Source organism: Neovison vison, chromosome 3 (assembly GCF_020171115.1).
Source record: "Neovison vison isolate M4711 chromosome 3, ASM_NN_V1, whole genome shotgun sequence".
Classification (NCBI taxonomy): domain Eukaryota; kingdom Metazoa; phylum Chordata; class Mammalia; order Carnivora; family Mustelidae; genus Neogale; species Neogale vison.
In genome coordinates this window covers 163,574,794-163,601,008 of record NC_058093.1, presented here as the reverse complement: position 1 = coordinate 163,601,008, position 26,215 = coordinate 163,574,794, and the positions used below count along the sequence as shown (strand labels likewise).

At 42.5% G+C, this 26,215-nt stretch overlaps 1 protein-coding gene across 1 annotated transcript in view; it reads left to right on the top strand.

Annotated features, from left to right (window-relative positions):
- Nucleotides 1-20,886: 20,886 nt before the first annotated feature.
- Nucleotides 20,887-26,215, top strand: part of RNF125 (ring finger protein 125) — a 37,444-nt gene continuing 32,115 nt past the window's right edge. Inside the window, exon 1 of the mRNA XM_044243214.1 lies at nt 20,887-21,314. Within this exon, the coding sequence (XP_044099149.1) occupies nt 21,151-21,314 (164 nt within the window). The 5' untranslated portion in view covers nt 20,887-21,150. The remainder of the gene's footprint in view (nt 21,315-26,215) is intronic.

Genomic DNA, 26,215 nt, shown 5'->3' with positions numbered 1-26,215 from the left:
GAAGTCCTTTCTTTACCCCCACTAGATTTCCCATGATTCGTCTCTCCAGAGTTTGCCCTTCTATAAACTCTACTCTCCTGTGTAAATGTTTGTACTACTTACTCAGGTAAAAAATGGTAAAAAGGAAAGGAGCTCCTTTAGTTCTTATTCAGTTGTATTTTCTTTAGATTCAAATGGCTCATTACAGATTTAAAGCAAAAGCAATAAAACATCTGAAAATTATTTCAAAACCACATTGTTTACTTGATGGTAAGCAGCTTCTACACAAAACCAAAGTCGCCAGGAAGATCGTTGCTCTAGGCCATTGGACAGCTCTTCCTTGAATTGTTGTAGCTGGTAATTAAGCTGGTATACATGGTAGGATTGTTAGTGTTTTCTATTTTTGTCAGTTGCTCTTCTAAATTCTGAAAACTGTTCAGGCCTTGAACTACTTATGAAATCATTTCCTTGTTTTTAAGAAGCATGTAAAACAGATTAAATTAGCTATTATGATCCTAAAGCAAAATTTAAGGAAAGGGACAGGTTTGACTGCAAGGATATTCAGTGCAGCAAATAACCAAATGTGCAAGAAAATAACCAAATGTCCAGTAATAGGGAATTCATTAAATCAGTTACAGTCCATGCATAAAATGCCATGAAAATGTGCAGTAAAACTATACAAATTCTCATGTGTCCATAAATAACAATATGAGCAAATGAAAATATTCTATATAATTATATGTATTAATATGGAATCAGTGATAGTAACCAACAGAGAGAAGGGTACCTATTAAGAGTGTAAGTAAGGGGCGCCTGGGTGACTCAGTCGGTTAAGCATCTGACTCTTGATTTTGGCTCAGGTCATGCTCTCAGGGTCATGAGATGGAGCTCAGCATTGGGCTTGGGGCTGTGCATGGAGCCTGCTTCGGATTCTCTCTCTTCTCCCTCTGCTCCCCACCCACCCGCCTACACTCACTCTCTCTCTCATGAATGAGTAGGTAAAGGTATCAGGCAAACCACCCTGTGTTAGAGAATCAGAACAGCCCTGCCAGGGTATACAGCAGCAGCAGCCTGCAAAGGGTGGTACAATCTGACAAAGAAGGTACTGTGCAGCAGTGACGGTGCCCCATGGCAAGAGACTCAGATGCAAGTGTGTGTGGGAAACAGCTTCAGGCTACCAACGTGGCTGACGAAGGACCCCAGAAGCCCTGATGCTCATAGAGGAAGGAGTGGAAGAGCTCCCACATCACTGACTGCGGGTCTGAGAATCGGTGAAGTTGTGAGTACATTTCCATGTGCTTGTGAACAGGTAAGGCTTTGGAAAACTCGACACGTTTTTACTTTTCCCATAAGGAACAGTTTATCAGGACACGACATAGGTAACATATTCATACACCTGAAAAAGCAAACTGTTTTCCATCACTTTCAAATAATTTAGAAGACTTCATTTGCTTTAAAGGTATGTTGACATTAATATTATGATTCCATTTCTCAAAAACTCTCTGTATTCCTGCATTTTGTACTAAGTATACAGACGGATGAGAGAAGAAAAGGTTGAATTCCAAGCAAAGCTCATTTTAAAAGTATCAGTTAACTGTGGAGTTGTTGGGAGTGACTAGATACAAGGAACCTCCCCTTGCTATTTAACAGATTCTCATCATGTTTCTACCATGTTTAAGACCCGCTAGAGGGGCACCTGGGTGGTTCAGTGGGTTAAGCCGCTGCCTTCGGCTCAGGTCATGATCTCAGGGTCCTGGGATCGAGTCCCACATCGGGCTCTCTGCTCAGCAGGGGGCCTGCTTTCCTTTCTCTCTGCCTGCCTCTCTGTCTACTTGTCCTACTTGTGATTTCTCTCTGTCAAATAAATAAATAAAATCTTTAAAAAAAAAAAAAAAGACCCGCTAGATATTAGGTCTGTAATGTTGAATGAGATCAGGTCCCTAACTGGGAGACAGACAAAGCACTTCATAATTGTGTTTTAGGTAACCCTTGAGATTAATGATTTCTGAAATGAACAATGAGCCATCATATGATAGTGATATAAGTAAGGCCAAATAATTGATTTGCTAATTATTCCTCTCTGCTGCTGGTAAAATCCCTCAGCCTTACTCTAGAATAGATCATCTCCCTTAAGCAATTTTTTAAGGCTAAAGGTATAGTTGTGGCTTCTTGAGTGTGACTGGAGGAGATCAGCTTGCAAATTTCTCAAAATTCATCAGTGCTTTATATATCTTGCCTCTTCAAGCAGTTGATCCAGTTAAATTGCTAATGGGCCAAGAGATGGATTGCTGCCCAACATCGATTGCTTCACTTTCCCATTGGCTAGCAGCCCAGGGCTTGAGAAACTGATGACCTCTATAGGGTTATAACCAACCTGATAAACCCATCCCCTTTCCCAATCATTAATTCAGGATCTCAAGCCCAAGCTATTTAGACCATTTTTACTTTAAGTCTAGATTTGACTTGATTCAAGCCAATAAGGGAAGTTTGTTGTGGGGCTTTTGGGGACCATTCAAACTCCAAGTAATTCTATGACCTGCAAAGCCTACCATCCAGAAACAGGTTCCTTAATAGATATATATCCTTTAAGAGAGGATTTCTGTGCTGATGTTCACCCCAGATATAGCCAGAGAGGACACTGAATAGTAGAGTTCCTCCCAGAGGACAGAACTTGAGCTCAACAAAGGCAATAGAAAGGGCAGTCCCCTTGGGAGCACAGCTTCAGCTGTAAGGTCATATAGCTGGTAAGTGTCCATAGCCAGTGTGGCTAACAAAGGACCTCGCCCTGGTGCATGGCCTGGAGCTCCTGCTATTCCGACCCAACAGGAGAGGATATGTGTTTGGAAATGTGTGTTGCTGCCCAGCCCCCCATTTTACAACTTTTTATAATTGTCATGTTCTTTGTACACTGGGGGGGGGGGATTTATAATTCAGACACAGGCCCCCTGAGGAGCTATAGCTGGAATCCATAAAGAGGACAACACAATGCCTGGCTTGCTGAAACCACAGCTCAATGTCTTTGGGTTGAGTTCTCTCTCAAGTGGGTCCCGTAGGAAGACATATGTGGTGGTTGCTGGGAACCGTCCACATCTCCCCTCCATGACTGAAGCCCTCATACCCAGAGTCAGGTCTGCCAGTGGCTCACAGCCAGGTCTCACCCTAGAAATTGTGCTGCCTCTGTGTCACACCTGTCGGGAAAGCTGGCAGCCAACATTCCTCACAGGGGGTAGGGAGGTGGAGTGAGGAGCGGCACAAAATCTTCAAAGGACAACGCCCTGCCCACCTCTCCCTTTGGGCTGGGCGACAGCTGCATCACAGTTCAACTCCTCCCTCTGCGCAATGCCACTCTCATTCCAGGGGTTGATTGCCAAGTACTGCGGGTTAACGGGACTCTACCTAAATTCCTATCTCAGAGTCTCTGTTCCCTGGGAATTCAACCTCCGATAATAAATGATAATGACAATAATGTTAGCAAATACTTAGGACTTACTATGTACCTGTCACTCTTCAGAATGATTCACATACATTAACTCACTTAACCTATCATTAACCCTGACTTACAGATGAAGAGAATGGAGCACAGAGAGGTTCAGTAGACTGTTCAAGGTCACCATAGCTGGTAAGCATCCAAGCTGGGATACAAGCCTAGGCATTCTGTTTTGAGAGTTCTGTTCTGCCTCTCAGCCACTTGGGTAGTACTTTTGATGTGCCAGCCATCTCCAGACCCAGTACTACTGCTCAGAAATTCAGGGCCAAGAAAAATAGCAAGTTGTCACAAGAAGCAGATGAGCCCAGATAAAGCTCGGCAGCGGGCTCAGCTCACGCAGGGCCACAAGGATTACCGGCCCCGGGGAGCTCCCTGGCTCCTCCCCGGCCTCCCTGACTGTCTCAGAAGGGGCAATCATCACCATGTCAAGGTTCCACAGTGCAGACCAAAGACTCCAGTGTTTTTTAAGCAAGGAATGTGACAGCGGCAGGTGCTGCTGAAGACAGGAAGAAGATTCAGAGAAAAGCCAGAAATCTGAAAGATCTCTGGCCATCTTGTCTCCACAGCCAATATTGTTCATAGCCATTGCTTCTCAGCAGGGAAGAGGAAGGTGCATGTTCAAGGATGCTAGTCTACCCAAAGGACTTTGAGCAGACATTGTGGAAGAAACTCCCTCATCTGTTCCACGCCTGCCCTACAGGAACCGTCATGATCTTCATATTCTCCATCCTGCATCCAACATTCCAGATGTTGGTTCAGGAACTCGGGCCTTCCCTGAGCACACGCCACCACCCTGGCCACAGGAATTGTAGCAAGAACTGAGGGCCACAAAAATACACTGGGGACAGTAGGAAAACCTCCTTAAGTCACAGGTGGCTGTTGTCCTACTACTGGCCTAAGAAGAAGATGGGCATGGAGGAGGCAAGGCAAAAGGAAATGGTGCAACTGTCTTTGGATTAACTCACCCCAGAACCCTGCCTTTGCTCTGAGCCTGCAGCTGCAGCAGCCGGTGAGTCTCCTTCTGGATCCAGTCGGTGTGAGAGTCAGACTGTCCATGCTCCCCGCTGATCGAAGGGACATCTGTGCACTTCACTGACACCGTCTCCCCTCCAGACTTATTGACCTGTTTCTGAGACGGACAACTGGGCAAATGCTTAGAACACTTTTTAGTATTATTTTTGTTATAAAAAATCAGTTCCGAAGCCTGTGGCAAGTGACAAGAGCAGACTGTAACTGTCTTAAGTAAGAGAGAGACCTTCTTGGAAAATCGACACATTTCACAGAACCCAAGGACAGAGTCACAGCCAGGCCTTGGGAACAAAGCAAAGCCTGAAACACTGTGGGGAGTCCAAGTGTCCTCCTTCTCCTTCTCTCTCTGGTGCTCTGCCTTTTTCTCACTGTGCAAAGGCTGTCTATCCCTGCAGGCCACGGTGAAGAACGGGACTGAGCATAGCTTCTGACGCTTACATGCTCTAGCTAAAGCAGCGAGAAATGGATTCATTTCCTCTCCTCCCTCCATTTCTCCCTCCTACTCTAGCTTTTGACATATCTCTGCCCAAATTTCAAAACTCCTCCCAAACAAACTGCCAAGCCCAGCTTGGCTCAGGTAGCCACCCTTGAACTAATAAACAGCAACTGGTGGCTGGGGAGGTGTGTTGGGTACAAAGTCACTTCTAGGAAAGCGGTTACTCTTGCTAAACCAAAAGGAGACAGTGGGGGTAAGGGAATGTGTTTGGCAACAATAAACCAAAAAGAAATTTGCAGCAATATTCATATGAACCACAAAGAAAGGGAATGCAAGATAATGAAAGCAGTCTTCCCAGAGCTACGGGATTATTTATGAAATTATTCTTCTCAACTTCGTATTTTAGAACAGAATATATAGTGTGGTGGTTAGAAACCGGGGCCATACAGGCGTATGTCTACATTCCAGCTCCACCATATGCAGGCTGCACGGCCTTGTGCCATTTACATCACTTCAAATGGAGAAAATAATACCTATTCTAGAGTGAAGGATGAAGGAGTTCCAATAACAAGAACACAAACAATCCAATTTTAACAATGGGCAGAGGGGGACTCCTGGGTGGCTCAGTGGGTTAAAGCCTCTGCCTTCAGCTCAGGTCATGATCTCAGGGTCTGGGATCCAGCCCCAAATTGGGCTCTCTGCTCAGCAGGGAGCCTGCTCCCCCACCCCCCGCCTGCCTCTCTGCCTAATTGTGATCTCTCTCTCTCTCTGTCAATTAAATAAATAAAATCTTAAAAAAAAAAAAAAAAACAAATGGGCAGAGGGGGCACCTGGGTGGCCCAGTGGGTTAAAGCCTCTGCCTTCAGCTCAGGTCATGATCTCAGGCCTGGGATCAAGCCCTGCATCGGGCTCTCTGTTCAGCAGGGAGCCTGCTTCCCTCTCTTTCTGCCTGCTTCTCTGCCTACTTGTGATTTCCGTCTGTCAAATAAATAAATAAAGTCTTTAAAAAAAAAACTGGGCAGAGGATCTGAATAGAAATTTTTCTAAACGAGACATCCAGATGGCCAGCAGGCATATGAAAAATGCTCACCATCAGTCATCAGGGACATGCAAATCAAAACCACAATGAAACATCACCTCACACCTGTCAGAATGGCTGTTATCAAAGGGACAAGGAATAACAAGTGTTGGTGAAGATGTGGAGGAAAAGGAACTTTTGTGTCCTGTTGGTGGGCATGCACCAGGGCAACCACTATGGAAAACAGGATGCAAGTCCCTGAAAAAATTAAAAATAGAGCTACTATAAGATTCAACAATTCTACTTCTGGTATCTATCTGAACAAAATGAAAACACTTATTTGAAAAGATATATGCTCCTCTATCTCAATTGCAGCGTAATTCACAATGGTCAGGATATGGAAACAATCTCAGTGTCTGTCTGCTGGTGGATGAATGGATAAAGGAGGTGTCACTGGGGCACCTGGCTGGCTCAGTCGGTTAAGCATCTGACTCTTCAGCCCAGGTCTTGATCGCAGGGTTGTAAGTTCAAACCCCAAACTGGGATATACTTCGGGTGTAGAACCTACTTTAAGGGGGGGGGGGCACCTGGGTGGCTCATTGGGTTAAAGCCTCTGCCTTTGGCTCAGGCCATGATCTCAGGTTCATGGGATGGAGCCCCGCATCGGGCTCTCTGCTCAGCAGGGAGCCTGCTTCCCTTCCTCTCTCTCTGTCTGCCTCTCTGCCTACTTGTGATCTCTGTCTGTCAAATGAATAAATAAAAATCTTTAAAAAAAAAAAAAGGTCTCTCACACACACAAACACACACACAAGGGAATGCTAATCAGCCATAAAAAAGAAAGAAATCTTTTCTTTTTTAAGATTTTATTTATTTATTTGACAGACAGATATCACAAGTTGGTAGAGAGGCAGGCAGAGAGAGAGAGAGGAGGAAGCAGGCCCCTTGCCGAGCAGAGAACCCGATGGGGGACTTGATCCCAGGACCTCAAGACCATGACCTGAGCTGAAGGCAGAGGCTTACCCCACTGAACCATCCAGGTGCCCAAGGTGTCCTTGCCGGGACACCTGGGTGGCTCAGTTGGTTGGGCAGCTGCCTTCGGCTCAGGTCATGATCCCAGCGTCCTGGGATCGAGTCCCACATCGGGCTCCTTGCTCAGCAGGGAGCCTGCTTCTCCCTCTGCCTCTGCCTGCCATTCTGTCTGCCTGTGCTTGCTCTCTCTCCCTCTCTCTCTCTGACAAATAAATAAAATCTTTAAAAAAAAAAAAAAAGAAAGAAAGAAACCTTGCCATTTGCAGCAACATAGATGAATTTATTTAGTATTTTTTAAAAAAGATTTTATGTATTTATTTGTCAGAGATCACAAGTAGGCAGAGAGGCAGGCAGAGAGAGGAGGAAGGAGGCTCCCTGCTGAGCAGAGAGCCCAACACAGGGATCGATCCCAGGACTCTGAGATCATGACCTGAGCTGAAGGCAGAGGCCTTAACCCACTGAGCCACCCAGGCACCCCTGCATAGATGAATTTAGATGGTATTGTGCTAAATGAAATAAGTCAGAGAAGACAACAACTGCATGATTTCACTTCTATGTGGAATCGAAAATAAAACAAATGAGCAAACAAAACAAAACCCGTAGATACAAAGACTAGATTGGTTGTTTTGGGGAAGCAGAGTGTGAAATAGGCAAAGCGGGTCAAACGGTACAAACTTCCAGTCATAAAATAAATAAGTAATGTACAACATGGGGACTATTGTCAATGATAATATATCGCAAATTTGAATGTTGCTAAGAGGGGTGTCTGGCTGGCTCAGTCCGTACAACATGCGACTCTTGATCTCAAGTTTGTGAATTCAAACTCCACACTGGGCATAGAGCTTATAAGAAAGAAAGGAAGAAGGAAAGCAGGAAGGAAGGAAGGAAAGAAGGAAGGAAGGAAGGAAGGAAGGATGGATGGAAGGGAGGGAGGAAGGGAAAAAGAAAACTAAAAAAGCAAATCCTAAAAGTTCTTGTCTCAAGAAAAAAAAATTTTGTAACTTTGTGTGGTGACAGAGAATAGACTTACTGTGGTGCTCATTCCATAATGTATACAAAGGTTGAATCATCATATCATCCACCTGAAACTAATAAATAGTTGTATGTCCATTATACTTCAGTAAAAAAGGGCAATGCCCTTCACACTTTACTGGTCCACAGTAAGCGCCTTATGAATGGCATCTAATATTATTTATAAATTTTCTTTAAGTAGGTTAAAATACCATTTCAACAACAAGAAGTGACGGGCGGAAATTTTCTGCTGCTTTGTCTGAACCACGTCATCAATCACTGTTGCAGTCAGAAATGGTCTCTGCTGGGCCTGGAGGAGTGAGACTGAGGAAGGCGCCGTTCTCTGCTGGGGACATCAGTGGTTCACGAGACAGGCGACTTCTGGCGCTGCATTGCCCTATTGATTCGCTGTGAAGGAATTTTTTTTCACAACGGACTTGCAGTAGAAGAACCATTAGTGGCATCTCCTTGAGAGCTATCTGGCATTGATTTTTCCCCTGTCTCCTGTAAGGGGATTCTCCAGAGCCTTAAAAAAAACAATGATTTTTTTCCCTTATCTCTGCAGCTGTTGACCTAGAATCACTGTATTCACTTTGCTAAGACAGAGACCAGCTAGAGAGAGGGCACTGCTCTGTTGTGGGAAAGGCCATTATTTCTGAGTTAGGCCTTATAGGTGTCAGGGACATTGTGATTCCATTTAAATATTTTGCTTCGTTTTTATTCCTGCAATTTTGTGTTTAAGGTAGAGTTAACCTTTGACGAATGTGAATTTTATATTACTTTAACATAAACATCATTCCACTGAAAGCCCTCTTGTCCTTGTATGACTGCTACTCTACAGATCACTCTTAATAACTTTAGGTTTTGGCCAAACCTTCTGGCTATTCGTTCTCATTTGGCATGGAGTTCCAGATGATACTCTACAGCAAATCTAATGGAGCAATATTGTCATTAAGTCTCCTGAGTTTGTTAGTTTATGTATTACGGTTAGCAATTATAGATAAAGTTTAAAAAAAAAAAAGCAAACTTAGAGCTGCTTACCTTTCTTTAAGTGGACTGGTCTTTGATTAGACTCATATGTAAATTACAAAATTAATAGCTTCAAATGTGACAGACTATATTAACGCATTTCTGACCACAAAGTTGTTCACGATACACATGTTGGCATTTTAATAACAGCCCTCTTCATATGCTGAGTGATAGGTAGCCAGTTTTCTATTGGAATCAATTAGAAGAAGAAAAGAGGCCAATACAATTCATTAGCGGTATATACATATATTACAAAATAATCGTGGAAAATTCTTGACACTCTGTATCCAATTGCCCAGGGCCATGAAGAAAGATTTATGAATTTAAGTTAATTCTCTTTGTATGACCTTTTCCTATAATCTTGGATATTGTGCTTTTAATAAACTCATTACCAGTAATGTTGTTTTGGAATATTGTACCGGGTTTGGAGAAATTCTACCCTTTTAGTAATCCCAGTTGAAGTTGTAAAATTAATAAGTTTCACCCAGTCTCCGTTGATTCACTACATCTGTTCCTTCAACAGCTTTTGCTCATTGTAAAGGGACAGAGAGTGACTCCGTCCAGCCATTTCACCACCTGCCCTGGCAGGGCACCAGGTGTGAGAAAGGTTTGTGCACCTGGGACGGCATCTGGAGAGTTGCCTCGCTCCATGTCATCATCCAACTTGGTCCACCGGTCTGCACCTACTTTTGTCCATGGCCCCTAATTCCCATGTGAGCCATGTCTCTCCACCCTGCCCCACTTTTCCAGTTGTTGAAACAAAAGACCAAATAGAAACTGGGAGAGGGGAAGACACAGCACACAAAATGTAATTGTTCTAACGCTTTCTTATAGGCAATTTGCTGTTGACTTCCACACCTGAGGATGCCACAGTTCTTTCACAGGGTACAGCTGATATGGGTTTTGATAGAATGTCAGAAAATGATGTCCACAGCTCTTAACCATGATGCTGTTTTTTAAAAGAAGTTGATCTTTTAGTTGGAGTCACAGAAGAATAGCTCTTACCACCAAGTTTCCCAGAAATTTCTGCATAAAATCTCTACCCTAATTGTTGTTGCCACTCCGGATCATTGGAGTTAAACCTCTACCATAATTTCTGTGTGTTTATTTTTCAGCTGACCTATGTTTCCAATTTTGAGGGTATCGGCTAGAAGCAAACGGTATTTTAGACCCCTTTATTTGCTTGAGTTTTCCATTTATGAAATAAGTATAATAAAGTTTACATCTGTTTTATTCCAGGGACATCTTCAATATTATAAGATAGTTTAAGTTACGAACGTTATGCCTTAAAAAAATCCAATCTGCCAGTTTTTACTGTTATTTTCTGGGATTTGGGAATTCAGAATATTAAACTTCTAACACATTAAAAAAACAAGCATCATAAGAGAACAGATTCAGTCCAACCTATATGTCTGATGGTAGGATCGAAAAAATTGGTACCATGTTTGTACTGCGTGGTCAGAAGCAAAGACTTTTAGGAGGCTGAAACAACAAGGTTTCAAAATATGGCTCTACCATATAGAGATTGTTTGGCTTTGGGCAAGTTTTTCTCTGAGCTTAAATTTTGAAAAGGGGATAAGAAAAAACTATTGTCATAAACATTAAACTGTACACACATATGTATATATATGCACCTGTATTTATATGTATATATACATGATTGAATTGTTATAATATCAACACATACATACACGACTGCATACATATATAGCTTTAAACATTGTGCATGACCCATAGTAATCAATCAAAATAGTATCTCTTGTTTTTTTTTATTATCTGCTAGCTTAAAGAAGCCTTCCATAATAGGAACATATTTACATACACTCATATATACTGATAAAATATATTTCTATCTCCTCCCTAAGTGAAAAGACAACATTTATCTATATTATTTGCTTATTTTCAAATTAACATGTAATGTATTATTTGTTTTAGGGGCACAGATCTGTGATTCATCAGTCTTAACACAATTCCCAGCAAGCACTCACCATAGCACATACCCTCCCCAATATCCATCACCCTGCCATCCCATTCCTCCCACCCCCCTCCACTCCAGCAACCCTCAGTTTGTTTCCTGAGATTGAGAGTCTCTTATGGTTTGTTTTCCTCTCTGGTTTCATCCCATTTGATTTTTTCCTCTCTTCCCCCATGATCCTCTCTGCCTGCTTTCTCAAATTCCACATATCAAGTGAGATCATATGATAACTGTCTTTCTCTGATTGACTTATTTTGCTTAGCATAATACCCTCTAGTTCCATCCATATCATTGCAAATGGCAAGATTTCAATTTTTGATGGCTGCATAATATTCCATTATATATGTATATAATCTCACATCTTATTTATCCATTCACCTGTCGATGGACATCTAGGCTCTTTCCACAGTTTGGCTATTGTGGACATTGCTGCTATTAAACATTGGGGTACACGTGCCCCTTTGGATCATGACATTTGTATCTTTGGGGTAAATACCCGGTAGTGCAATTGCTGGGTAGTACGGTAGCTCTCCTTTCAACTTTTTGAGGAACCTCCAAACTAGTTCCAAAACTACCTCCAAACTGTTCTCCAAAGTGGCTGCACTGGCTTGCATTCCCACCAACAGTGTAAGAGAGTTCCCCTTTCTCCACATCCTCACCAACATCTGTCACTTGCTGACTTGTTAATTATTATCCATTCTGACTGGTGTGAGGTGGTATCTCATTGAGGTTTTGATTTGTATTTCCTTGATGCCGAGTGATGTTGAGCACTTTTTCATGTGTTTTGGATGTCTTCTTTGCAGAAAAGTCTGTTCATGTCTTCTGCCCATTTCTTGATCGAATTATTTGTTCATTGGGTGTTGGGTTTGCTAAGTTCTTTACAGATTTTGGATACTAAACCTTTATAATGGCAGCATGGGAAGCAATTACATGTTTTGGAATTAAAGCTGAGGCATAAACATTCTCCTTTGATAAAAGATGGCTAGTTGTATGGGTAATAGAAGGATGTCCAATGGCAAACTATTTATATAATTACCAGTGTTGTGCAAAATCACAAAAAAGATCTTATATTTGTATACAATCAACACAACTATTTTCTTATATTGCTTCTAATTTTGTTTTAAGCTACTATTTAAGTAGGGGCACCTGGCTGTCTCAGTCCACAGAACATGTGACTCTTCATCTCTGGGTCAAGAGTCCGAGCCCCGCATTGGGTGTAGAGATTACTTAAAAGTATATGTATAATTTGGGGCTCAGTGGGTTAAGCTCAGGTCATGATCTCAGGGTCCTGGAATCGAGCCCCGCATCAGCTCTCTGCTCGGTGGGGAGCCTACTTCCCCCCTCTTTCTCTGCCTGCCTCTCTGCCTACTTGTGATCTCTGTCAAATAAATAAATAAAATCTTAAACATATATATATATATCTAAAATTAAAAATAAGCTCAGGGGCGCCTGGGTGGCTCAATGGGTTGGAGATCTGCCTTTGGCTCAGGTCATGATCTCAGGGTCCTGGGATTGAGCCCCGAATCAAGCTCTCTGCTCAGCAGGGAGCCTGCTTCCCCCATCTCTCTGCCTACTTCTGCCTACTTGTGATCTCTCTCTCTGTCAAATGAATAAATAAAATCTTGGAAAAAAAATAATCTCCTATTTAAATCATTTATGGTTATTTTTATTTTCACCTTTTGTGATCTTGCCTCCAGAAATAGCTTATACCTCTTATAAACAGGCCAGCTCTTCCCAAGTATTTAGTGGCTTAATTTTCCTTTCAGATGTGTTCATTTGAAAGGCTGAAGGATGCAACTCAAATGCTTTCACCTCGTTGGAAATGTTTACTCATCTGCAAGATGAGAGGACTAGGTCAGATGCCTTCTGTGACCCTTTCCTGTTCCAAGCATGCCATGACTTCACGGTCACTGAAGTAAAACACCCCAAATGTGGACTTGGTTCAATGATTAATTACATAGTTGTGCTGCCCACTAAAAGTCAACAGCAGTATTCACTGAGAGTCATTCCTGGAGTAATGCACACATTTTGAAGACATGCTGTAGTGGGATTGTTCACAACTCCAGGAAACTGTAATGGGCAGAATGGCATGGCTGCCAAAATGCTATCTGGGAAGACTAGCAGCAACTAGGAGTGAGACCAGCCAGCAGGAAAACTGAAGACAATATTCATCTTTGAAAAACCAATTGTAGGGCGTCTGGGTGGCTCAGTGGGTTAAGCCGCTGCCTTCGGCTCAGGTCATGATCCCAGAGTCCTGGGATCGAGTCCCACATCGGGCTCTCTGCTCAGCAGGGAACCTGCTTCCTCTTCTCTCTCTCTGCCTGCCTCTCTGCCTACATGTAATCTCTCTCTGTCAAATAAATAAATAAAATCTTTAAAAAAAAAAAAAAAAGAAAAGAAAAACCAATTGTACTGAAACCAAGGCAGAGGATCCAGGCACTTGACTGACTCCCCTGGTTGAACTCCTGGGTCCTTCATTCAATAGAACTTCATTTATGATGACATCTTTCTGCCTTGAAGAATAGAAGAATGCCTCATCTTACCATCAGACAACAGATGGTGGAGGTTTTCTAAACACTATTCAAGATCACTCCTTGGATATTTATATTTCTGTAGAATATAATAAATCTTTATTACTCTCCACAGGTTAATGGATTAGAAGTTTTTTAATGGTCTCAGTGAGTTCAGAAGTATAGATGTTTCAGTGCCAGAGTATGAACCAGTGTAATGTCTCCAGTATTGAGGAGGCATGGCTGTGGTCGTGGACAGATTACATTAGGAATGAATGTAAGTGACTCTCTCCTCCAACCTGACATCTCTGCATCTTGTCAAAGTCACCCGAAGCATATGCTGCCCATCGTGTGGAATCCTCTTTCTCCAAGAATGATCCATTGACCCCCGCATTAGACCCAGCTGGGGGACTGTTAAAAATGCAGCTTCTGGGCTGACTCAGTCTGTAGAGCATGTAGTTCTTGATCTCCAGGTTGTGAGTTCAAGCCCCAAAATTGGGTGTGGAACCTCCTCTTAAAAATAGTGCAGCTTCTCTAGCTTACCCCAGCCCACCGTTTTAAAATATCTTGGAATGGGGCCATTTTAATAAGCTACTCAGGGGATTCTGTTGCTGGATTAAGTGAGAGGACTTTTCCTTTTTGTATTTTATTTTTTAAAATATTTTATTTATTTATTTGTACAGAGAGAGACAGAGTACAAGCAGGGGTTGCTGCAGAGGCAGAGGGAGAAGCAGAGTCCCTGCTGAGCAGGGAGCCCAATGCAGGGCTCCATCCCAGGACACCAGGATCATGACTTGAGCCGAAGGCAAACGCTTAACTGACCGAGCCACCCACGCACCCCAAGTCAGAGAACTCTTGGCATATACAAAGTGACTTGTCAAAATTGCAGGTATTGACACGTCTTTCTTCTACTTAAGTTCCTGATTGGCTCCACCACACCACAAAGCAAGTTGAAAATATTAAACCTGCATACAGCTTTCATGACCTCGCCTGTGCCCAGAACTCCAGTTCTGTCCCCATCGCCCGCTGTGTGCTTAAAATTCCAGGAACAAGGAAATGTTTGTACCCCCTTCAAACAGAGCACGCTCCTTCTTTCTTTCTTGTCTGTGCATATCAGGTCCCCTCTTTCTAGAATGCTCTGCCTTTCTTTCCTTCATTCCAGGTTCCCTTATCTGCAGTGTTCCCCTTTGTTATATTCCTCTGGCATAAGCCTGCACTATCGTTCTTTCTCTGTCTACACATGGGTTTTACCAAATTATAAATATAATTCTGTTTCTCTGTTACCTGTTAAGTGATGGAAATCCTTTAGGACACAGGACACATATGTCAGTGAGTTTGGTTGCAGGCAACAAAACTCAACTTTGAATAAATTAATCAAGAACAAAGGGAGGTATTGGTAAGATGCTGCATAGCTTGGAGATAAAAAGGACGTGTGTCAACAACTATCCTTAGGAAGGACAGACACCAGGGAAACTGTAGATCACAGCAACAGGAACTCCTACTCATAAGGGGTAAAAAGCAGACTGTGTGATGGGCAAGCCCACCAGAGTCACGTGAGATGATGGAAGGAAACTTCTTCCAAAAAAAGAGTGTGCGTTGCTGTCACAGATGAAGAGGAGAAGCTCAGCGGTGGAAAACAACAGCTGTTCACCTCACTGAGTCTTGCTCCTGATTGTGCCCCCAGTGTCCCCAGCAGAGTCTGCCACATAGTAGGTTCTTGCCAGATGTTTGGAGAATGAATGACATCAGGGGGAGAACTAACACTGCCTGTCAGGCAATGAGTGAGGGTTTCAATGTTATTGCAGTCAGCCTTTCACAATTCTACAAGTAAACATTATCTGTGTTTTTCAACTGAGGGAACTAAGACCAAAGCAGTAATGTAGAGCATGCACAAGGAGAAAAGGGAGAGCAAGAGAAAAAGCTAGGATCGTGAAAATATACTGTGCTGCCTTCCTTCAGTGAGAAATATATAATGCTTTTTCTCCATGAGAAGTATACACTATATTGATTTTTGTTTGGTTTAATAACATCCTTTTCTTCAGCAGCATCCATTTTTATTAACAGTGTCTTAGAAATACCTCCATGTTATCCACAATAGAGGAAGGCCAGTACTGGATGAAGTTTATAGACCTGAAGAACCAGATTTCCTGGGTGGGACTCCCAACTCTGCTTTTTACCATAAATGTGATCTAAGGCAAGTTTTTAAGCTCTCTTTACCTCTCTTTCTTGGAAATCTGGATATTAGTTACCTATATCCTAGGATATTATGAAGATTATATTAGTTAACACAGGGCAACCCTCTTGGGTCCCCTCCCTCTTCAGGAGCTTTGTACTATCTGTACTTTACTGTACTCTCAATAAACTTGCTGCCCACCAAAACAAAACAAACAACATCAACAAAATAATTAACACATATAAAACACTTGGATTGATATCTAGTATAGAGTTAAGTTCTATAAAATTTTTGCTTGTTCTTTTTAAAAATTACATTGCCTTCTACAACATGTATGGACTACAATATATTCAATCATTCCTTTATGAATGCAAATCTTGTTGGTTGCAAATTTTTGGTATTATAGACAGTGCTACAACGAACTTTCCTGATTATGCCTTCCTGTGCACGTTTGTCCACACATTGGTTCAAGAAGTAGATTTATTGAGTTAAAGGACATATGTATGTAAAGATTGCCAATTTTTATCTATTGCAATGGATATACACAATACAATGTCAAAATGCGCAAAAGATCATATAGTACAAGTCTTTCTTCCCACTCCATGTAATATCAGAGATGTTGATCGTAAGGCTTTGAAATTTCCTTTATACTGATTTATACTGATGCTTTCTAGGACTTAGAATCTGGATTGTGAATTTATTTCTCACTGATGCCATCATCATCATTATTATTATTGTTACCTTCATAAGTTTATTAAGACCCTTATAAATAATATCAGACATTTCATTTTTACCTAGCTTCCCATATTCCATTTTTCTGCTTTATTTTATTTAATTTTGTCTTATTCTTTTCTAAGATTCTTAGTGCTTCTATTCCCTACACAAGCTCCTTAGTTAAAAGCACATGGATTTTATTTTATTTTATTTATTTTTTATTTTTAAAAAGATTTACTCATTTATTTTAGACAGGGAGAGAAAGAACCACAAATGCATTGGTGTAAGCAGCGGGGAGGGACAGAATGAGAGGGAGAAGAGCAGATTCCCCACTGAGCCCAGAGTGGGAGCCTTACATGGAGCTGGATCCCACCACTCTGCGATCCCTACCTGAGCCAAAATCAAGAGTGCGACGCTTAGCCGACTGAGCCACCCAGGCACTGCAAGCACATGAATTTGAAAATAAAAGAAGATCTAGAATTAAAACATCGTTTTTCCATAATTTACTATGTGGCCTTTGCTAAGTTAAATTCTCTGAGCCTATAAAATGGGAACAATAATATCTACCTTTGAGATTTGTATAAATTACATGTATAAATATATATGTCACCTCCTACATGTAAGTTACTTTACACCCATTATCTCTAACTCATGAAGTAGTTAGAGGTATCTCCAGCAAGATAAATAGGAAGGCAAATGCAGCAGACAATGAGAAAATCAATAATATGAGATGGATGTGGTCTTGTCACTAAACTAAGACCTGAATTTTGACCTAGAGGAAGTTGAAAGTGGTGGGTATTGGCAGGAAGTGTTCAGGCAGAACAAAAAAACATGTGTAAAGGCCAAAGAGGTCAAAGAGGACTTAGTTACTCAAGGAACTGAAAGAAGTAGGAAAATTTAGGACCATGGAGAATAAGGGAGAGAGTGATAGCAGATGGGGCCAAAAATGGTTATTTGGGGAAGCCTTATTATTAGCATATCCAATTACCCTATCCTCATCTTTCTTGGTCAAGGAACTTTCAGTTGTATTGTTCAGATAGAATTTCAGTCTTTTGCTAGTGATTGGTGTAAGGATGATCATGGGACCCAATCTGGATCAGTGAGATTTAAGGCAAAATCTGCAAAAGAATGCCTCTAGGAAACACTTTCCTCCCATCTAAAAGGACAGAGGTAGAAGGAGAATCCCCATCTTTCCCTTCTGGTCTTGGAGATTGTTTTGTGTAGATGTGATAGTTGGGACTGCTCTTGCAGTCTTTCTACCCTGAGGAAGGCAATGCTGATACACCAGCGATGGCAAGAAGCTGGACCCTTGAGGACATCACTGAACTACTGAGCCAACTCTGGAAATGCTCACCTCTGGACTAATTTACCTTCGATAATATCCTTATTGATTCAGGCAGTTTTCGTTGAATTTCCCTACCACCAAAGACATCTTTATTATATTTATTGAAAGAGAGATCACACAGGACTTTGTAGATCGTATTAACGATCTGGAATTTAATTCTAAGGGTTATGGAGAACCACTAAAAGCTTTAAGTATGGGATGAATTTTGCTTTTCAAAAGATCACTTTAGTTACAATGTGCATAATAGATTGGACAATGGCATGTGGAAGTGGAAGCAGGTGTAGCAGATAGAAACTATTGCAACAGGCCGCAAAGAGAATGCAATGATTTAAAGTATGTGGTTACCATGGGGTTAGAGAACTCATTCAAGAGCTACAGAGAGACACACTGGAGGCAGAATTGTGATTGTGACTGTTACTGATTCAATGTGAATGAGGAAGGGGAAAAAATCAAGATGGCGCCCAGGCATCTGGATTGAGCTACCGCTGGATCATAGCACCATTTACTAAGAGAGGGATAAACAACTGGAAGTAGGGCAGGTGGGAGTTTACTACAATGAGTTCATTATTGGACAGGTTGAATGAAGGTGCCTAAAGCAACCAGGTGGTTATGTCAAGCAAGCAGTTGGGCATTTGAGTGGCCAGAGAAGAGATAAAGACTTGGGAGTTTTTGGAACCAAGATGGTAACAGAATCTATGTAAGTTTTGAGATTCGGGAGGGAGCAAGGAATGAGAAAAGGTCCTAAGACAGAATCCTAGGACCCCTAGCACTTAGCTTTTCCATGGAGAAGAAGAGGCCAGCAAAGGAGATGAAGAAGAAAAGCCAGAAAGAAAGAAGGAAAGCCAAAGAGTTTCTACAAGGAGGGAGTGCTCTATACCAACAAATGTAGCTGAAAGGTCACAGAAGAAAAAGATTAAAAAGATTCTTTGGCTTCAGCCACAAGAAGGCCACTGGTGACACTGGTAATGAAGCAGCTTTTAGACAGAGGGAAGTGGTGTGGTTGGTTCAGAACCCAGGCTAGACTAGATAAAGAGAGGATAATTAAGAAATGGAGACACAGATGGTGGAGAAGCAGGTCAAGAAATTTGGTCTTCAAGAGGACATTGGGCAGGAGCTGAGGGACAGCTCTTTTTATTTCTTTCTTTTTAAGAAAAGGAGGGGCTTCTTTTTATTTCTTTCTTTTTAAGATTTTATTTATTTTATAGGGAAAGAGATCATGTGTGAGTGTATGCATACATGAGTGTGGGGGAGGGGCAGAGGAAAAAGAAAGAATCTTAAGCAGGCTCCACACACAGCATGGAGCCCAGTGTGGGGCTCCATCTCACTACCCTGAGATCTCACTACCCTCCATCTCACCTGAACCAAAAGCAAGAGTTGAGCGCTAGAGCAACTGAGCCACCCAGGTGCCCCTGTTTTTCTTTTAAAGATAGGAATGGTGGGGCATCCCTCTCTGTTCCCCTCTGTTCCTCCATCCCTCTGCACTCATGCATGCACTCTCCCTCTCTCATAAATAAATAAATAAAATCAATCTTTAAAAATAGGGATGGCTATTTTCCCTTCACCTCTACATCCAATTCATTTGTAAGCCCCTTTGCATCTTTCTCATAAATGTATCCCAAATCTGTCCATCTCTCGCCTTCGACCCAGATAACCCCTTGGTTCGAAACATCCTCACTTGGGCTAACTCAGTCGCCTCTGATTGGTTTCTCTGCTTCCATTCTTAGCTTTTTGAAACCACAGAACAGTCACAGTAAATGAAATCATGGTTTTGAAATAAAATCCAAACTCTTGGTCCTGACCTATGAGATCGAATATAATCAGGCCATTCTCCTATCTTAAGGGATCCCATTCTACCGTACTGGTCCTGTGCTCTGTCTCTACATGGCTTCTTTCTGTTCTTTGTTCCTTGCTCACTCACTGGTCCCAGTGCTTAGTAAGCTTTTTCCAACATCTCTTAATGGCTGACTCCTTTTCATTATTCATGACTGCTCAAATGTTGCCTTATCCAAAAAGTATTCTCTGACCTTTTTATCCTCCCCATTCCCACCCTGTTTTACCTTCTTCATGGCTCTTATCATGTGAAATGATCTTGTTCATTTGTTTATCTGTTGATTACTTTTATCTTATTAAAAGTAACATCTGGGGAAAAACGGGTAAAGTTTATGGGATTGTTACATATTACATGTATTACTGCATGATGTATAGTGTGGACCACATATTACACATATGTATATGTATATTTATGTATATGTATGTTACATAATTACATGTATTACATTATATGTGTTATGTATAAATGATAAGTGTATGAATCTGTATCTCAAAAGAAATGCTTTTGCTTTTGTTTTTTTAAAGTAAGTTCTGTGAGAACTGTGATTTTGTCTCCTTGTCAGGAACTGTGTTCCCATTACTGGCATGCAGCGGGTACTAAAGAAATCTTATTAAATGCTTTATGGGACTTTTTCCCCCAAAGATTTTATTTATTTATTTATGTATTTGAGAGAGAGAGAGCAGAGGGGGAGGAGTAGAGGGAGGGGGGCAAAAGAGGGAGAAGTGGACTCCCCGCTGAGCAGGGAGCCTTAAGCAGGGCTCTATCCCAGGACCCGGAGATCGTGACCAAGCAGTAGGCAGACGCTTAGCGGACTGAGCCACCCAGGCGCCCAAATGTGTGACTTAATAAATGATATATTTGGTCATGTCTAAAAGAGGTTGGGGCAGGGAATCGGAGCAACAGCAGGATACCGTGAGCTGAGGAAACTGGAATTTAGCACTAGATTCCTTGTCCCGGAGTTGAGCTTCGAATCTGGGTCTCCAGAACCCTTTTCACTGCCCCATGCTACCTCTCCATTAATGGAGTATTGATTGATCCGATGTTCAAGTCCTGGTTAGCACAGTCTTAGGAGACGCACCCGTCATAGTTGGTCTTCGTTGCCTTTTATGATTACAACAGTGTAGGGCGGACAGGATCATCACCTTACCAGCGGGTTCTGGTTCCCATAAAGCACGACCAGACCCACATTCCCTCGAACTTGCAAGAATGGGTAAGGAGGATGTATGAGAACGCCCGGAAGGTTCACGCCCGGCCCAGGTCCCTGGCTCCGCAGTTGAGGTTTCAGGTTTCAATTCTCCCAGGAGCCCGGGCTGTCGCATCGCGCACGGTGCGGCTGCCGCCTCCGCCTGCACGTCTCTGCCGAGGCAGCCGGCGAAAGCCAGTTCCAGGCGAGGCGGCGCACTCGTCTGCCCTAGACGGAGGTTGGGCGCCGGGGCTGAGGCTGCTGCTAGGCTGCTCTAGCTGGACGCGCTGGGAGGCGGCGATCACAGCTGGGCCGGGACTTCCTTCCTCTACCGCAGGACAACAAAACAACCGGCAGCAGGCACTGAGCTCTTGGCAGCTGTCTGGGCGAGAAGCGCAGCGATGGGCTCCGTGCTGAGCAGCGATAGCGGCAAATCCGCCCCCGCCTCGGCCGCCCCGCGGGCCCTGGAGCGCAAGGGGGACCCCGAGCTGCCCGTCACGTCCTTCGACTGTTCTGTGTGCCTCGAGGTGTTGCACCAGCCTGTCCGGACCCGCTGTGGCCACGTGTAAGTGCCGGGGGAGCTCGGCTTGCGCGCCCGCTTCTGGGGAGGGCGAGGTGGGATTTCAGGAGCCCGCGCCCGAATGGTGCTGCTGCAGGGAAACGCCCGGACCTGGGCAGTCCACGCCACGGGAAAAATGACCAGTCGGAAGGTGACCCAGGATTTCAGGAGGCGAAGACAGCAACAAGCGGGCCCTGCAGCACCTCCCGCCTCCCTATCCCTCGTCCCCCGACCCCGGCCCCTCCGCCGGTCGCTGCTTGTTCCCGAAGCCTAGGTGTAGAGCCCAGGGATGGGGTTCCCAGGCGAACGACCCGCCAGGAGCTAGGGCTTACCAGCGGGGGAAGGTGCTCTTGGCCGGACAGCCGGCACCTGCTTGGGCACAAGGGAGTAGGCTGCTGCACAGCAGTTACCCGCCGAGCTCAGTTAATCGCGAGGTGCTTCCCTCACCGCTCCCCACCCAGGTCGGATTTATTTTGCTGGCTCTCTGCACGCGTCCAGAACGCCCACTGAGGCTAGCCTCTTGAGTAAACACAGATCTGTGCAAACTGGCCTTCCACTCCCACCTCCCTTTTCTAATACAAACACTCAAGCCCCTCAAAGATCAACTCAAATTGGAACGTCCAAGAGACTCTGTAGTCGTTAGAGTTTAAATACCTGTCAGGATGTGACGGGGACTTGAACGTTAGCACCAAGCCTTGAGTGAGCCCTTAAAATCCAACCACGAAGTGACAGGAGGCTACAGTCTGCCTTACGCAGCGCTTCCCTAAATCGATGGAAAGTACAGATAAAAACGAGTAGTTTCTAAAAAGAGTTTGAAAACAGAATCCTTGTATAAAATTGGCACGCCCTTAATGCATGCTTGAGTAACTAGAAATGGGAGTTGGATCTGTGGATTCGTGTTCTCGGTTTACTTAGAAGCTTTCTTGCCGTGGCTGCACGGGTGTGCCACCGAGTGTGTGCATGTTGGGGTGGGCGGGGGTGGGGGGGCTGGGGGAGTTGCATAGAGTGGGAGTGGAAGCCCTCTTAATGTCTTTGGCTGACTGCGGCAATACCGTAATGGCTAGGAAGTGCTTCTGGCTTACCAGGGGGAAAAAATACCATATTAAAAATGCAAGGGCACAAAAGGCTTTTCAGAGTACTTAGGTGGTCCTTGACACCTATAGACTAGTAACTGAGAAGCACCACGGAAAAACCGGCTGCTATCCAGGAAGAAAAACGCAGCCCACACAGTGTTTAAATAGCGAGTGTCCTAGTCCTTACTTTGTGGCTCTTTTTTCAAGGCCTGTTGTTTCAGCTATGTACTTTAAACTCCAGTCTAATTGACCTCTTGACTGATTACTGATGTTGTTTCCCAGCTGTCCAGATGTAGCTCATTGACATAAATCCCAAGGCCAAGATGGAAGCCAAGGTACCATTGTGTAACACTGTAACCTATTGATTAGTTCAGGGTGGTAATAACCTCTTGGTAACTGGGGGTAAATTTAGTCTGTATGAGCATTAAGTTGCACCAGAGATCCACATGAAGTCTTGAACGTTCCTTTTGTAGAACTGAAGTGGGTGACTTTGTTACTGGAGATTGTTGTCTGATGGGGGATTGTTTTCCCTGGTTTGGATTTTGAAGGCTGTAACTTGCTGTTTGTAGTGTTTTTGCCTCTGCTAAAGGATAATAAAATGTGTAAAAAGTTAAATCTTTTGTTTAATCTTTTTCTTTGTTAGAGTTTGAATAGGAAACCAGCAACTGGAAAAATAGTCATGGAGTAGCACAACAAGGGCTCCTTCCCTCACTTCACTGTTCTTTGTTTTGACAAATCTGTGTCCATTGTTCTGGCTCTGGGCAGAATTTCCATATTCCTCCTTTTGGCAAATTTACTTGGGCCCCCTCCACTTTATAAATGTTAACTAGAGTTCCTTCTGCACTGGCGAGAGTGAGTGCTAGTAACACCATTTGTACTTCTAAGTGAATTACTCCCTTCCATTGACCTTAGATTGGAAAATGAAGAAAAGCAAATGAAATCTCTATTATCCCATATTGAAGCTAATTTCCAAACTTGTTGAACTCTTTTGTTTTTTGTTTTTTGTTTTGTTTTGTTTTTAAATATTATTTATTTATTTATTTGACAGAGAGAGATCACAAATAGGCAGAGAGGCAGGCAGAGAGAGAGAGGAGGAAGCAGGCTCCCCGCTGAGCAGGGAGCCCGATGCGGGACTCGATCCCAGGACCCTGAGATCATGACCTGAGCCGAAGTCAGCGGCTTAACCCACTGAGCCACCCAGGCGCCCTGAACTCTTTTGTTGATGCTGATTTCTGTTGAAACCTATTTCAAGTCAAGCAAGTTATTAATAATGGCAAAAATGCATTGAATGAATATGTATGTAGCACTCGATAAATTGTAGAAATGGTGGGCTTGAGAGAGAGCAGGATTTGAACTCAGCCCTGCCACAGATCTGCTGTGTGACCACCATGTTGCTTAATCTCTTTTACTGTTTCTTCATTTGTAAAATATGGTGAATAATGGAATTTTTATAGGAGTATTAAAAAAATGTAAAAGTGGCCCATCATAAAGACTCAACACATAATTTCTGTTTCTTTTAAAGTCATCTCACAAAGCAAAAATCCAGGAATGGGTATTATGTCTTATCTGTATTTCTTTTGGAATAAAACTGGGCCACAAAAGATAGACCTCTGACATTTCTGAGATGTCCCAGATAGCCTTCCTTTTAGCTTGGTTCTTTTTTCCTTTGGTGGCCTTTAATTTAAGAAGTTCTGTTTTAATGTGTTTTCATTTCAAATTGACTTTATTCATATCTCTGTTTATCAGTTGTTAAAACATTTTGGGGACAAGGTTTCCTACCTCTGCCTTTTCTTCCGTTATCAGTGGGTGGGAGGAGGGTGCTGATAAGTTGAAGCTGTATAAGTGAAACTGAAAGGGAATCCGATTTACGTTTAAAATAAGTATTTATAAAGAAATGTGTGGACCAGTTGGGTATGATAGATAAAGGGGGAGAAAGGAGTGGAAGGCAACTCCCTAACAGGTGACAGAGATAAAGTGGTGCAGAGTTCAGCTCCGGAGATAATAGAACTCGTGATGCAGTTTGTCTGGTATATAGTAGTCTGATAGGGAGATACCCAAATGGAAATATCGTCAAGATACTGGGAGAATGGGTTTGGGGGAAGGTCAGAGCTGGAGCTTAGGGAGTTACCTAAAAGGATCCAGAGGTGGAGAATGGGTCTAGCGAACCTAGTAGGTACAGACTGGGGCATACTTGAAGGTACAAAGAGCCACACATCTTCACTGAATTGAGTTGGATTAAATTGCTCTAAGTCACAGAATTTTCCTAATTTTTAAAAGGAAACTCTTGAGGATAATTCTGAAGGACTTGGAGGTAAGCAGATTAAAACTTTCCATTTGTGGTCAAGTACAGGCTGCATCAAATTAGGGCTTCTCTGAGGAGGGCCCGAGAGTTTCCTGATGAGTTTTCAGCTGACCCAGAAATATACAACAGTGCTTTCAATCTTTTTTTAAAATTTAGTATATTTTATTTTTTATGTAAATGTTGTCAAGGTGTAATTGACATATGTTAGTTTTCAGGTATTCAACATAATGATTCAACTTTGTACATACTGGAAGACGAACACCACAGAAAGTCTAGCAAGCTGTCAGCATACATAGTTACACATTTTTTTCTTGTGTCAAGAACGTTTTAAGATCTATTGTCTTAGCAACTTTCAAATATACAACACAATCTTCTTAACTACAGCCACCATTCTGTACCTCAGAGCCCCATGGCTGATTTGTAACTGGAAGTTTATACCTTTTGACCCCCTTTTGCCCATTTTGCTGCCCCTTTCGTTCTTACAGGAGGTGTATAATCCCAAAGACTTCATTTTTCACATAAGATTATAAAGTTACTTGTTTTTTTATCATTACAGATACTTATGGACCGCTCAGATGTTATTTGTTAGTGAGGGTTCTCCTGAGAAACAACCAATAGGTACACGCACGTGTGTGAGAAAGACTAATTTTAAGGAATTGCTTTGTTATTGAGGATAATAGTCTCTTTATTTAAAGTCAGGCCATTATAGGTATTAACCACACCTACAAAATACCTGCACAGCTACACCTAGATAAGTGTTTGATTAAATAACGGAGTCCTATATCCTGCCAAGTTGACACAGGAGACTAACCATCCCATCTACCAACCGAGTTTTAAATTATCAAAAACAAAAATTAGATCATTATCAGGCTTTCTGATAGGCCCTTTAGAATTCTTCTAAGAAGTCTGGCTGTCAGGCACCCATGTGCACACTACACTCAAGCAGACAGTAGGAATTGGCAAAGTGTTCTTTGAAATAAAATCTTTGTTTATTTACTTCATCCTTATCATTTTCGTTTTTTATGGGTTGTTTGGTTAGATCTGCTGTCGCATGGAGTGCTGTCATTTATCGATGCAGCAAATCTGCCCTGTTGTTTGCTGAGCGCATAGACACAATTGCTTGCCCTCCTGGAGTTTGCATTCTCATGCGGCAGGTGGACAATAAACAAGATTCCAGTCAGGAGTATGTCGCTTGTTATATAGTGACAGGTGTAAAGGATAAAAAAAAATGAGTAAGGAAATGTGATAGGAAGTATGTGGGAGAGTAGCAATTTTAAGATATTTAGAGCAGCGTTTCTCAAATTATCAGCTGAAAAAACCAGTGTGGTTTGGTTTGGTTTGTTGTTTTCAGCCCATCGCTGGCTGATATTTTATTTTATATTTTATATTTTATAAAATAAAAAATATATAAATATATATTTTATATATAAGTATTTTATTTTTAAAGATATATAAATACATAAAATATTTTATATTTTATAAAATAAAAAATGTATTATGGAAAAACGAAATTTAAAAAGTTACATAAAATA